This window comes from Saccopteryx leptura, chromosome 3 (genome assembly GCF_036850995.1).
Source record: "Saccopteryx leptura isolate mSacLep1 chromosome 3, mSacLep1_pri_phased_curated, whole genome shotgun sequence".
Lineage (NCBI taxonomy): Eukaryota > Metazoa > Chordata > Mammalia > Chiroptera > Emballonuridae > Saccopteryx > Saccopteryx leptura.
Window position 1 is genome coordinate 66,275,994 of NC_089505.1, and position 11,994 is coordinate 66,287,987.

At 50.3% G+C, this 11,994-nt stretch overlaps 1 protein-coding gene across 4 annotated transcripts in view; it reads right to left on the bottom strand.

Annotated features, from left to right (window-relative positions):
- The window catches only part of LIG1 (DNA ligase 1), a 36,878-nt gene that overhangs the window by 24,333 nt on the left and 551 nt on the right, over positions 1-11,994 (bottom strand). For 3 of the 4 annotated variants that reach the window (XM_066373883.1, XM_066373884.1, XM_066373881.1), the window contains exons 1-6: positions 11,507-11,601; positions 10,322-10,394; positions 9,046-9,132; positions 6,554-6,689; positions 3,174-3,300; positions 1,318-1,407 (exon numbers count right to left, since the gene is read on the bottom strand). In XM_066373883.1, coding sequence (XP_066229980.1) covers positions 1,318-1,407; positions 3,174-3,300; positions 6,554-6,689; positions 9,046-9,132; positions 10,322-10,338 — 457 coding nt within the window. In that variant the 5' untranslated portion in view covers positions 10,339-10,394; positions 11,507-11,601. Of the gene's footprint in view, positions 1-1,317; positions 1,408-3,173; positions 3,301-6,553; positions 6,690-9,045; positions 9,133-10,321; positions 10,395-11,506; positions 11,602-11,994 lie in introns of those variants that run through there. The other variant, XM_066373882.1, reaches the window with a different exon arrangement.

Below are 11,994 nucleotides of genomic sequence, written 5' to 3' on the forward strand. Positions count from 1 at the left end.
GCCTGACCAGGCGGTGGCGCAGTGGATAGAGCGTCGGACTGGGATGCGGAAGGACCCAGGTTCGAGACCCCGAGGTTGCCAGCTTGAGCGCGAGTTCATCTGGCTTGAGCAAAAAGCTCACCAGCTTGGGCCCAAGGTCGCTGGCTCCAGCAAGGAGTTACTCGGTCTACTGTAGGCCCGCGGTCAAGGCACATATGAGAAAGCAATCAATGAACAACTAAGGTGTTGCAATGATAAACTGATGATTGATGCTTCTCATCTCTCTCCATTCCTGTCTGTCTGTCCCTGTCTATCCCTCTCTCTGACTCTCTCTCTGTCCCTGGGAAAAAAAAAAAAATCAGCTTCCGCTTCTGAGTAGCTGATATTTTAACTTTCATTGTTGTACAATGGTTAGATATCATAGCTTATGTATAACGATTTAAAAGTACCACTTATTTCATTTCCACAGTACATCGTGCGGAGAATATTAAAAATTTAATCGCAGGCCGCGTAAACTCATTATGCAGGCCGAATCTGGCCCGTGGGCCGTATGTTGGCCATGCCTGGGCTATCCAGTACTTTCAACAGAACCTGGTGACATGGCCCTGACACTATGTGAACCACTCAGGTGAGGTATTTTAATATTCCGTATGGCCTCACATTCCTCGTGGTTTCTGATGTTACATTTCTGCAAAGCTAGGTTCTCACCAGCTGCTCTGATAAAACCCAAGCACTGCACAGCAGTGAGCATGGGACAGGAAACAGGAAGTGAGGGTGGCCGCCTGCAACTGGGCTCCAGTCTGAGAAATTGTGCAGTGGCCAGGAGACACTCTACTAGTAAGGAACAGTGATTATTTAAGAGTAAAAATTATTAATTTTCCTTCCAATGTATGTGCATTATTTCATGTGCCCAAGCTCCTAGAACATCAATAGCTGTCTGGATATCATGACTTAATAAATGGAACTGGTATGGTACTGGCCCTGGGGGCACCAGGGAAAAATGACTGAGGCCCTGAGGGCACTGTCAAAATGGAGGAACCTCTGCTTCCTGGTAAAACTCACCAGGAAAAACACTAAGAGGAACTAATTTCCAAAAAAATAAAGATAAAAAAAGAGACACTGAGTATAAAAACTAAAGAGACAGCCAAATGAATGCATGCAAAATGGTCTCCTAATAAAAAGCCCTGTGTTGGGGCGTGCAGTGCTGACAGGCATATTTAGGTTCATGGACACAGGCATCGATCAGCGGGGTCCTAACACCTTGTCCTCTCAGACAGGCCTGCATTCTGCAGATACACACACCCACACCCACACCGGCCCCCTCCTCCTGTGCCTCACCTTTGTCCTCCTTCCTCCTCTTGGTTTCTCCATCCTCACTCTGCTCCTCTAGCATGTCCTGAATTGTCCGTTTAGAAAGCTGCTTCCGAGCTGGGAAGGCAAACGCCGAGGTGTGGCTGACTTGCCAGCCAATCTGCTCCCCCTACAGTGAGCTCAGCAATATCCCCAGCCCTCTACCCCCATGATGGGACCCCTGTAGAAGCACTGGGGTCCTCTCCCTTCTCTTCCTGCCCACAGCTACTGCCCTGGCCCAGGCCTCATCCTTCAAGCTCTGCTATCTCCTGGCTGTGTGACCATGAGCAGATTACTTAACCTCTCTGTGCCTCTCTCTCCCACATCTGCAGAATGGATGCAATCCCAAAAAGTGAGCAGATGCTCTCTGTGCCCCATCTGCAGCCCCAGTGTCTTACCATCTCCGGGTCCTGGACGGATTTTCCAGAACCTCGGCAGCCCAGAAGTGGCAGGGAATCAGCTGGCCCTGGGAGCTGCCCTCACCCAGAAACTAACAGGTGTGGGGCAGTGTACCCCAGCTGCTGCACTTCCAGCCATAATTCTAATCACACCCTCAGGCCATGCCTAGAGCCTCCACAGAGCACACAGCTCCCCTGCCACAGCAGCAGCTGACCCCAAAACACACCTGTCACCAGCTGACTCCCCTCTCCTGGGTCACTATCTGTCTCCTCCATGCCTCCCACCTCCCCAAGAACCGATCTGCACTGAAATCCTTGTTTCAGAGCTTCAGAGCCTGTTTCTAGAAAATTCCAAATTAAAATACTAGCCCATACTGAAGAAGAGGCAGCTGTAATGATTTCCATCAATTCTCACCTTCTCCCTGGTCTCCTGGCTCCTTCACATGACCCCAGAGGGACCATCTATCAGCTGTGGCTGGCACTGTCCCTTACCTGCTCAAAAACCTTCCACATTCCCCCTCCTTCCCCCAGGATAAAGTCCTTTAGTGTCCACTCTGTCCTACCATCCCCCCTAATCTCTCTCCACCTCACCATCTAACTCCCCATGCCACACAATCCACTTCCTTTTCCAACATTACCAAATGACTTGTTCCCGAACATACCATGCTGTCACACATCTGGGTGTGCACTCCCAGACTTCTGGGTCTTTGCACGTGCTGTTTAGTGGCCCTTTGGGACAAAGCTCTGATGTCACTTCCTCTCAAATGAATCCCTGATACACCCAGAGCCGATGTTAGTGCCAGCTCTGAGCTCCCAGCAGCCCTGGGCCACTCAGGTATTTACGACCACATCCCGCAGGTCAGACCCAGCGCCCCCAGCCAGCAGCTCCCCAACCCAGCATCTCCCCCAGGGAGAGCCTAGCTCCTCCGCCACACATCCAGGGCCCCCACCTTCCCCCCAGCTCCTCTCCCTGCACACGTCCTCAGACCCTGCCCTCTAAATTACACTGTATCCTCCGGAAACACTGAAGCATGGGGACGCCCCACCAGGCCATGCTGTTCTGCCCCGCGGCCTTGAACAGGCTGTTCCACAACACAGCGAGCCTAACCCATCCCCCAGGTCGCCCCCCTCGGGCTGGCTCTGCTCCACACGCCCATCACGCCCTCGTTACTACTCTTGTTTCTCATACCGCCCCATCTTGTGGAAATACATGGCAAGCCACACAAGTCACCTTAAATTTTCTATTATCTACATGGGAAAGAGGAGGAAAAAAAACAAACAGGTGAGTTAAATCATTTGCCCAAAGTCACAGAGCCAGTGGACAGCAGAGCTGTGCCCTTCACCGTGCTGAGATCAGAGCTGTCATGGGGATGGCTGCCTAGGGCAGAAACCCAAGTGGGAAGAGGACCCGCAACTGAAAGGGGGGCAGAGCCCGTGTGTCCTTACCTGTGCGACGCTTCGGGATCCCTGAAGGGGAGATGCGCATTGGAGAGGGGCTGGAGAGGGAGGGGCTGCTCTCAAGACATGGGACAGGACCCGGAGGGGAGGCTTGTGGAGAGCTGGGGGCAGGCTTCTGGAAGGGAATAGAAAGAGCAATTAGTTAGGGGAGGGGAAGGGAGAGCCCAGCTAATTTCCCAAGCAATGGAGAGCAGAGAGGGGCTCCATCTGCCGTTCTCTGTACCTCCCCTCCCCTCCCTTCCCCTCCATGCCCCTGGTCCTAGCCCGGCTCAGGCCTGGACCTCCCACCACACCCCCACGTAGTTTCACACCCTCAATTCTCCCCGTCAGAAACACCAACAACGGCTCTCTTTTTCTTCAAGGAACAGAATCTTTGATTTTTAGGGAGGCATATAAAGGCCCAACTAAAGACTCCTTTCCAGACTCCCTTGCAGATAGTGTGGCCAAGCCCCTCGTTTCCACACAACGTGGTGAAAGGGAAAATAATGTGCGTTCACTTAATGGGAAGTGCAGTGCTCTCTTGTTCCAAGCATGATGTTCACTTGCACAAGGGCATCCAGGCAGAGCGGGCAGCAGCAGAGAAGCAGCCTGGCTCCCAGACACTGTGAGAAGCCACACTAACCCCGGACTTTCTGGCTCATTAGCAAGAGACATCTACCTTGCTAAAGCCAGCGTTATTTGTGTCTTGGTTTCAACTACTAACTAATCTTCTTACAGGGCCCTCAGCTGCCACCCACTCTCCGTGACGCTGGAACTCTGCAAAGCCCTCCCTGCTCTGTGCCGGGCTACATCAACACGGGGTGCTAAGGGGACCATGTGGGCCGGACCCAAGTTTCAGTTATTTCCAACACTTGCAGGACCTGGACACAGTGCCCCAAAGACACTACCAGCCTCTGCCCAGTGCCCCTTCCTCGAAGATCTGAGCAAAGCCCTCCCTGCTCTGTGCCGGGCTACATTAACACGGGGTGCTAGGGGGACCATGTGGGCCGGACCCCAAGTTTCAGTTATTTCCAACACTTGCAGGACCTGTACACGGGGCCCCAAAGACACTACCAGCCTCTGCCCGGTGCCCCTTCCTTGATCTGAGCCCCGGCCCACAGGGCTCCCCTTCCACACTCACAGGCCCAGCACCCACCAGCAGCACCTCCAGCATGGAGGCCTGAATTGCAGCCACAGTTCGAGCGTGGCGGCTGCATCCTACAGTTTCGACCTCTGCAATGACTTAGTTTTCTCTTTACTCCTAAGTTAATAACTGCAGACCCAGCAACAATTCTTTATAATAAACTCTCTTCAAATCACTCATGTGGTTTCTGTCTCCTATTTGGACCCAGATGGATACAGGCCCCAAAGGGACATTTCGAATGTTGCCCAAGCCACCTCTGTCCCTTTCCTGCTCAAACCCTTCCACGGTTCCCTAGCAGCCTTGGGGACAAGTCCAAGTTCCTAAAGACGTCCCTGTCTCAATCCCCGGGAGCTATGAATGTTTGGTTACAATGTAAAGGGCAAGTCAGGCTAAGGGGGAATTAAGGTTGTCAGTGCGCGGCCCCGGAGATAGGTAAATGACCTGGGTCATCCAGGTGGGCCCGGTGCAATCATGGGGCCCTGGGACGTGGGAGAGGGAGACAGGACAGAGATATGAACACAAAAGGAGGCAGAGCTGCTATCTTTGCAAACAGAGAAGAGACAGCCCGCAGAAGGTAGAAGAGGCAGGGAAGTGGGTTCTCCCCTTGAGCCCCAGAAACACAGCACGGCGGACACCCTGATTCTAGCCCCATGAGACCCGGGTCAGTCTCCTGACCTCCAGAACTGCGACCTAATACATGTATGTGATCTTAAGGCCCCTATGTCTATGGCACATCATTATGGCAGTGAATGGGAAACAAACACATATAATCAGGGAAGGTTTCACTGAGGTGACATTTGAGCAAAGCCCTGAAGAAAGTGAGGGACTGATTGGGCCGCGTGTGTAACCGGAGAAGAGGTTACAGCAGGGAGAGTGTACGTGTAAGACACGGGGCAGAGCAGGGCAGAGCAAGCCCAGGCAAAGCTGGAGGCAAGGAGGGGGATGGCGAGGAGAGAAAAAGGTGAAGGTGGCAGCTCCCCAAGGGCTTTATCCTCATAAGGACCGGCTTCAGCCTGAGCTGCCGACGCTGGGGGGCTCGCACAGGGGAGAGACAGGATCTGATACCATCACCAACGCTTTGCACATTACCCGCAGAGTAATGAACAGGCATCAAATGACTTTTAAACAAGGAAATGAGCCACTGTGTGTGGGGCAGATAAAAAGCTCTCTGACTGCCTGACCAGGCGGTGGTGCAATGGCTAGAGCGTCGGACTGGTATGCTGAGGACCCAGGCTCAAGAGCCCGAGGTCACCAGCTTGAGCGCGGGCTCATCTGGTTTGAGCAAAGCTCACCAACTTGGACCCAAGGTCGCTGGCTTGAGCAAGGGGTGACTCGGTCTGCTGAAGGCCCACGGTCAAGGCACATATGAGAAAGCAATCAATGAACAACTAGGTGCCACAACGAAAAACTGATAATTGATGCTTCTCATCTCTCTGTGTTCCTGTCTGTCTATCCCTCTCTGACTCTCGCTCTGTCTCTGTAAAAAAAAAAAAAGGAAAACAAACAAACAAAACCTCTCTGACCACAGGAGAGACCATACCTACCTCTGAGCCCTCCTCTGCACCAGACATTCTTCTCACATCTGTATATGAACTGACTGCCACCATCCTCACAGCCACCCTGTGAGGCAGGTGCCACGTGAGCTGCATGTCACAGGACTGAGGTGGAGTTAGGACCATGTAGCCTGTCCAAGTGCTCTGGGCACAACCACTAACCTGTCCCCTCCCGGGCATGGCTCTGGGATCCTCAGCAGCTGCCGCACTCCATTCCAAGGGCCAATGGGAATTATGGTTTCTTTTTGTTTGTTTGTTTGGTTTTTTTGTTTGTTTTTTTTTTTAGTGAGAGGAAGGGAGGCAGAGACAGACTTCTGCATGGGCCCAGACCAGGATCCACCTGGCATGCCCACTAGAGGGCGATGCTCTGCCCATCTGAGGCCATTGCTCCGTTGCATCTGGAGCCATTATTTAGGGCATGAGGTGGAGACCATGGAACCATCCTTAACGCCCAGGGCCAACTCACTCAAGCCAACTGAGCCAAGGCTGCAGGAGGGGAAGAGAGACAGAAAGACAGAGATAAGGGAGAGGGGGAGGGATGGAGAAACAAATGTTGCCTTTCCTGTGTACCCTAACTGGAATTGAACCCGGGACATCCACACGCTGGGCTGACGCCCTACCACTAAGCCAATGAGCCAGGGCTAGAATTATGCTTTCTGATGGTAAAAATGGGCAGGTTGATGGGGACATACCTGGCCTTTGAGGAGGATGGTGGCTTCGTCATCCTCCTCCCCTTCGCTGCACAGGACCCGGCACGCCCTCCTCCCCAGCCTCTTGACCGGGGAGTCGCTCTCAGACACCACTCGATTCCGCTCCTTCAGCGCCACCCTAAAAGGGAAACATGGGGGTGTTCTAGCTGGCAATGTTCCAGCCAAACATGTCACCTCCTTCCCTAGGATTTATCTCCTTCCTTTTCTTTCGAACACTCAATGAACACTTTCTAGGGACCCCCTAGCATATACTCTTACTCATCCATCTGTTCATCATAAATCCTAGAGGCCTCCTAGGTACCCCCCTGTGATGGGAGATGCTAAGAGCAAGTGCAGCCCCTACTGAAGACAAAGACTGGTCTCCAGCACCCATGTGGAAACCCTCTTTTTTTTAGCCGTACAAGCCCTGTGCTGTAGCTAGGTACACAGCCACTCAACTAGGGACTACACTTCCCAGCCTGCTCCGCTACGAGGTATGGTCAGGTAATGAATTCTGACCAATAGAATGTGAGTGGCCATGACTGACAAGCAACTTGCTTTGACTGCTTGCCCTCACATTGTCTTAGCCCTGGAACTTGGACTTGCTGACCTGCTTTCACAGTGCTCATGAGGGCATGACAGGGGGTGGGAGGGGTAAGGAGGGATCCTGGGCCCCTAGACAACTGACTAGCACAGCTGCCCACCTGCCCTATGCAGCCCAACTACTCCCAACTTGGGCTCCGAGGAGCTCCCAGTCTGGTGAAGAGTACAGGCACAGACCCCCAAAACATTGCAATATGGCGGTGGCTGAGGGTGCTGAGGACAGGCTGATTCCCCTGGGTGTCTGCACTCCTAGGGCCCACAATCTAGATGCCGAAGGTAGACAAACAACTCCCTAGTTAGGTCAGCGATGGCACACTCATTTTATGGGACACCACCAACATGAATAAAGTGGGTTTATACAAAGCATCATGGCAAAGGTTTAAAGAGACATTTTGTATGTGGAAAAAGCCGATGATCAATACTTCGAGAGGAGCTGCTGGTGGTGGTATTCACTGCTAAAGCCATAGGACCCAGAACAGCGCCTGACAGAAGATACTCAATAGAAATTTACTGAATAAATGAATATGTACAGAATGAGTCCATGAATATAAAAATATATGAATGTTTGCCAATGTATATCTGCAACTTGCATACATAATCCCGCCTTTGTTATTTAAAAATAAAGGTGTATATTACTGAATAGCAGGTATACATCAGGAATGTGCCAGCGACTTGAGATGGAATAATGACCTAAATGACTGTCATGCTATGTAATATATAAGTATAGGAAATATTCACTCAACAAATACTTATTGAGCACCTACTATGTGTCAGTAACTCTTAGGTGCACACATGTTTATAGGTCACAGTAGTTCCTCTGGACAGTGACTATTGGAAAGACTTCAAATGTTTACTTAACTTACTTCTCTGAGTTGACATATTAACAATTATCATGTATAATCTACATAGGGGTATCCACGCTGGAAAAAAATTTATTCCTGTGCCCTAGGGGACAAACACATAAGTCCCTTATTGCAATATAGATTGTTTCAACCACAATTTAGAAACAACTTAGATATCCATCAGCAGGGGAATGGTAAACAATTTCTATAACATCTTCATTAAATGAAACACCAGGCATAAGGTAAAAAGGATGAGATAGTCCTCTGTGTTTATGAATGAAAAAAATCTTTGATCATAATGTTGCTGGAGAAAGCAAGTTAAGGAACAATATACACAGTATAATTTTTTTAAAGAATCAAAATATATCACAGAAAACAAATGCATATATAATTCATATATAACCATGCACACACAAAAGGGGCAGATCTGAAAATCAAGAATGTTGGGAAAAAAATATGACTTGATTATTACCATTTACTGAGCCAGTAAGTGTATGAGCCAAGAACTATTCTACAAATACATGTGTTAATTCACTAAACCCGCAGAAAAAGCCTGATTAGATTATGATGCCCTGTTACATAACAGGAAACTGAGACACAGGAAGTGAGGTTACTTGCCCAGGGTCCCAAATTGGGGATGTGAATGAACTCTAGGCTGAGTCCATGCTTGGGCAAGCTGACTGGCCCAGAGGTGATCACGGGACCCAAGCAGGGCCTTCCCATGAACTTGTGGGGTAGATGCTGGAGGGGAGAACATTGTTCTCTTCTACTTAGATGAGATGGCATGAAAATGCGGCCAGTGGCCAGCTTGGCCTCTTGGAGAAAGTCAGTTCTAGAATGAAGCCAAGACAGGTGGAACAAAGCCCTGAACACAACTCGGAGGCCCTGAATACAGCTGTGCCTGAAGCTGCCCAGACCTTTGGGCTCCCAGTTACTTAAGTCAAAAACTCCCTTTGGGGTCCTGAGACATTCTTGACTGTCACACTTGCAGCCAAGAGAGTCCTGACTAATAACAGAACGAATTCACCACATCCCAGCCCCGTTACGTACTTTGGAGGGGGCTCTGTCTCTCTGATGCTGTTGGATGTCTCCTCTGGCTTCTTTGCTTTGCCCTCTTTCTTGGGGTGGAAAAATGACCTGGAGGAACAGAAGGGAGGAAAGAGGGAATGATAACAGCACTAAAACCCCTCTGATCCGTGATGGCCTCTAGTTTCTGACACCAGTTCCCACCCTAGTGTGTAACAGAAGACTTCAAACAGCCCCTTTGATACGGAAACTGAGGCTCAGACAGAGGAGGCAACGCTGCTTATTTTTCTGCCCTAACCAACCTGAGAGATATGACACATCCCCATCTTCCTTTAACAAGTATTAACTAAGCACTTATTATGCTCCAGGGACAGATTAGCCCAGATTTCTCATCACACAAGAAAAATGCAGCCTGGGATCTGCGTGCGCCACCGCCTCCCAGGTCTGTGTGGTGGGTGTCCAGGTCTGTGTCTGTCTAGAATCCATTCTCATCTCCTGATGACAATCCTCCCCTTTTCTCTTGGGACAGCCCTTCCCCAAATTCTCTCAGTAGCTGAGATTTGCATGGGCCTGCTCTTTCACCCATGACCGGGCTGGGCACATGCCCCAGGCCTGGCCAACCAGAGCCCTGCACCCCTGTGGCTGGGTCAGGGACCGGCATGAGGCCTAAGCTGGGCCAATGAAACATGAGCCCACCCTTCGTTGGATCAGCAGGGACAAAGACAGCCTCTTTCCACTGGGATGGCTAACTTGATGGTGCCAGAGCCCTGGGAGAGAGCCTGCCAATAGGACGCAACATGGAAGAAAGCAGAGCTGAAAGATGAAGAGAGAGAAACAGCTGGCTAGGGGCGAAGTTTTAGCGACTAGATCCAACTATTAACTCCAGAAGATTCCAACTTCACAAGCCAAGTAATCCCCTTTCTTCTCTCCCAGAAACCAGCATGTGTTAGTACAGAGGGCTCAACCTCAGCATGGCCGATGCTAGACCAGATCGTTCTGTTGTCCTGTGCATGTTTGGCAGCATGCCTGACCTTTAACCCCTCTTGCCCCAGCTGTGACAACCAAAAATGTCTCCAGACATTGCCAGATGTTCCTTGGGGAGCAAAACCACCGACAACTAAGACCACTGGGTCAGGGTTTCTGAACCTTGCACCTAAAATGTTTAATTAATATACTCCTCATTTTCCATACTGGTCAACTTCAGGAAAATGACAACTTGTGTTTTTCTAAGAAAAGGCAGAGTTAGAGAGAAGCAGAGACTTGGATAGTTTAAGACAGGAAGCAGGACAGGGTCCCTTACATGATACTTCGCTGCATGATGGCAACAGAATTGTCCCTTCCACACACCTCCTCTTCTTCTCCTGTCAGCTGTCCTGAAACAGACATCCAAATACTTGGTGACAAGACTGCTTGTGTAGATATCAAAACAAATAAACCTCTTTTTCAGAAAGGAAAAAACAACAAAATCAGAAACACCCATTTCCCTCTAAAGATGGAACTCCCCTCTCTTCCGACCAGAATAATTTGTCATGGATATTTATTAATGTGGAAAGAATTCCAAGTCTGACAACAAGGTAAGAAGCTCCCCTTCCTCATGGAGCCTACATTTAGTTACAAACTTTCCAATCTGCTGCCCACAGCCCATTTACATGGGCAGACACTTCTGCCTTACTGACTGTGCCCATCCCAGAGCTGGCCTCGCTTCCCCTCCACCTACCCCCTTTGTCTCCAGCTAATGGAAAGTCTTTCAGGATGGCTTACATCTCTTCCCTCTACTTGATGTATAAAAATGCTCAACAGCTGTAGGACAGTGGGCCTGCATGGTTTTTCCACCTGTCCCTACTGCTGGTGGTCCAGACATCATGCCCCAAGACCTGGCCTTTTCTTGCTAGCAATGACTAATAAAACAATAAACCCTTTCTTTTCAAAAGACTTTCAGCCATGGAAGTTAAAATTTAGGCTTAACAATTGGAATTCTGTCTGTTTTGTTCAGTGCTTTGGTCACAGGACCTAAAACAGGGCCCAGCACTGAATACAGTGGCACAGCTTTGTCTCTGATTACTAAAACTTGGGAAACAAACATTGCTGAAAAAGTGAGGGGTCACAAGCAGGATCTTTCAAAACCTGGAGGCCACGGTGACAAGGAGTGGTGCAAAAGGATCTAGTGGTGAACAGCTTGAGGACGACAGGCCAGAAGGCTCGAATCTGCATTTCTTCTGCTTAATAAAAGCTCCCATTTCCTGGGCTGTCGGCTCCCCTAGCCATACCTCAGCCCTGTGAAATATTTTATACCCTTCCCCTAACTGCGCTGCTCTGCCTCAGCCTTTGAGGATGTCCCAGGCATGCAGAGCTGGTCAATGATGAATACCCGAAATGGAGGATGCCAGTTCTGAGAATCACCTGAGACTCATGTTTTAAATATCCCCACCCCACTCCCTGACCTACTGAATCAGAAGGTCTGGGGACAGAGGAGAAATCTGCACACCTAGTGAGCTCCCAGTGGAGCCTAAGATAAGATGAAACTCAGGCCTTCCTTAGACGTGACTTTTCTGCTTTTCCCTCCTGCCTCCTCCTCGGGCTGTAAAAAAAGTCAGAGATGGAGGCTGGAGAGTGACGCCTTTAATCCCATTTTCTGCTGTTTCCCCTCACCAATCCCCCTCAGTTTTCACATGCTAGCTCCCCCTCCCAAGTGCCCTCCCCTTACCCTTCCAGCCTTCCCCTCGCCTAAGGACATCAAGATCATTTGCTCTTGCCTCCGCCCATTTGGGCAACCAGAAGCCCAGACCTCTGGTTCCCCACTCCTTGGCCCCACCCCTCCCCAGACCCAGGCCACCTTCTTGCAGTCCTGCCTTCAGGGCCCTTCCTTGGCCCTGCCCCCCGATCAAATACACACAAGGCCAGATCACTGCCCAACCAGGAGGTTCCCCATCTTCATAAGGCCTTTGCCAAGACCTGGACCTGACCACTGACCTC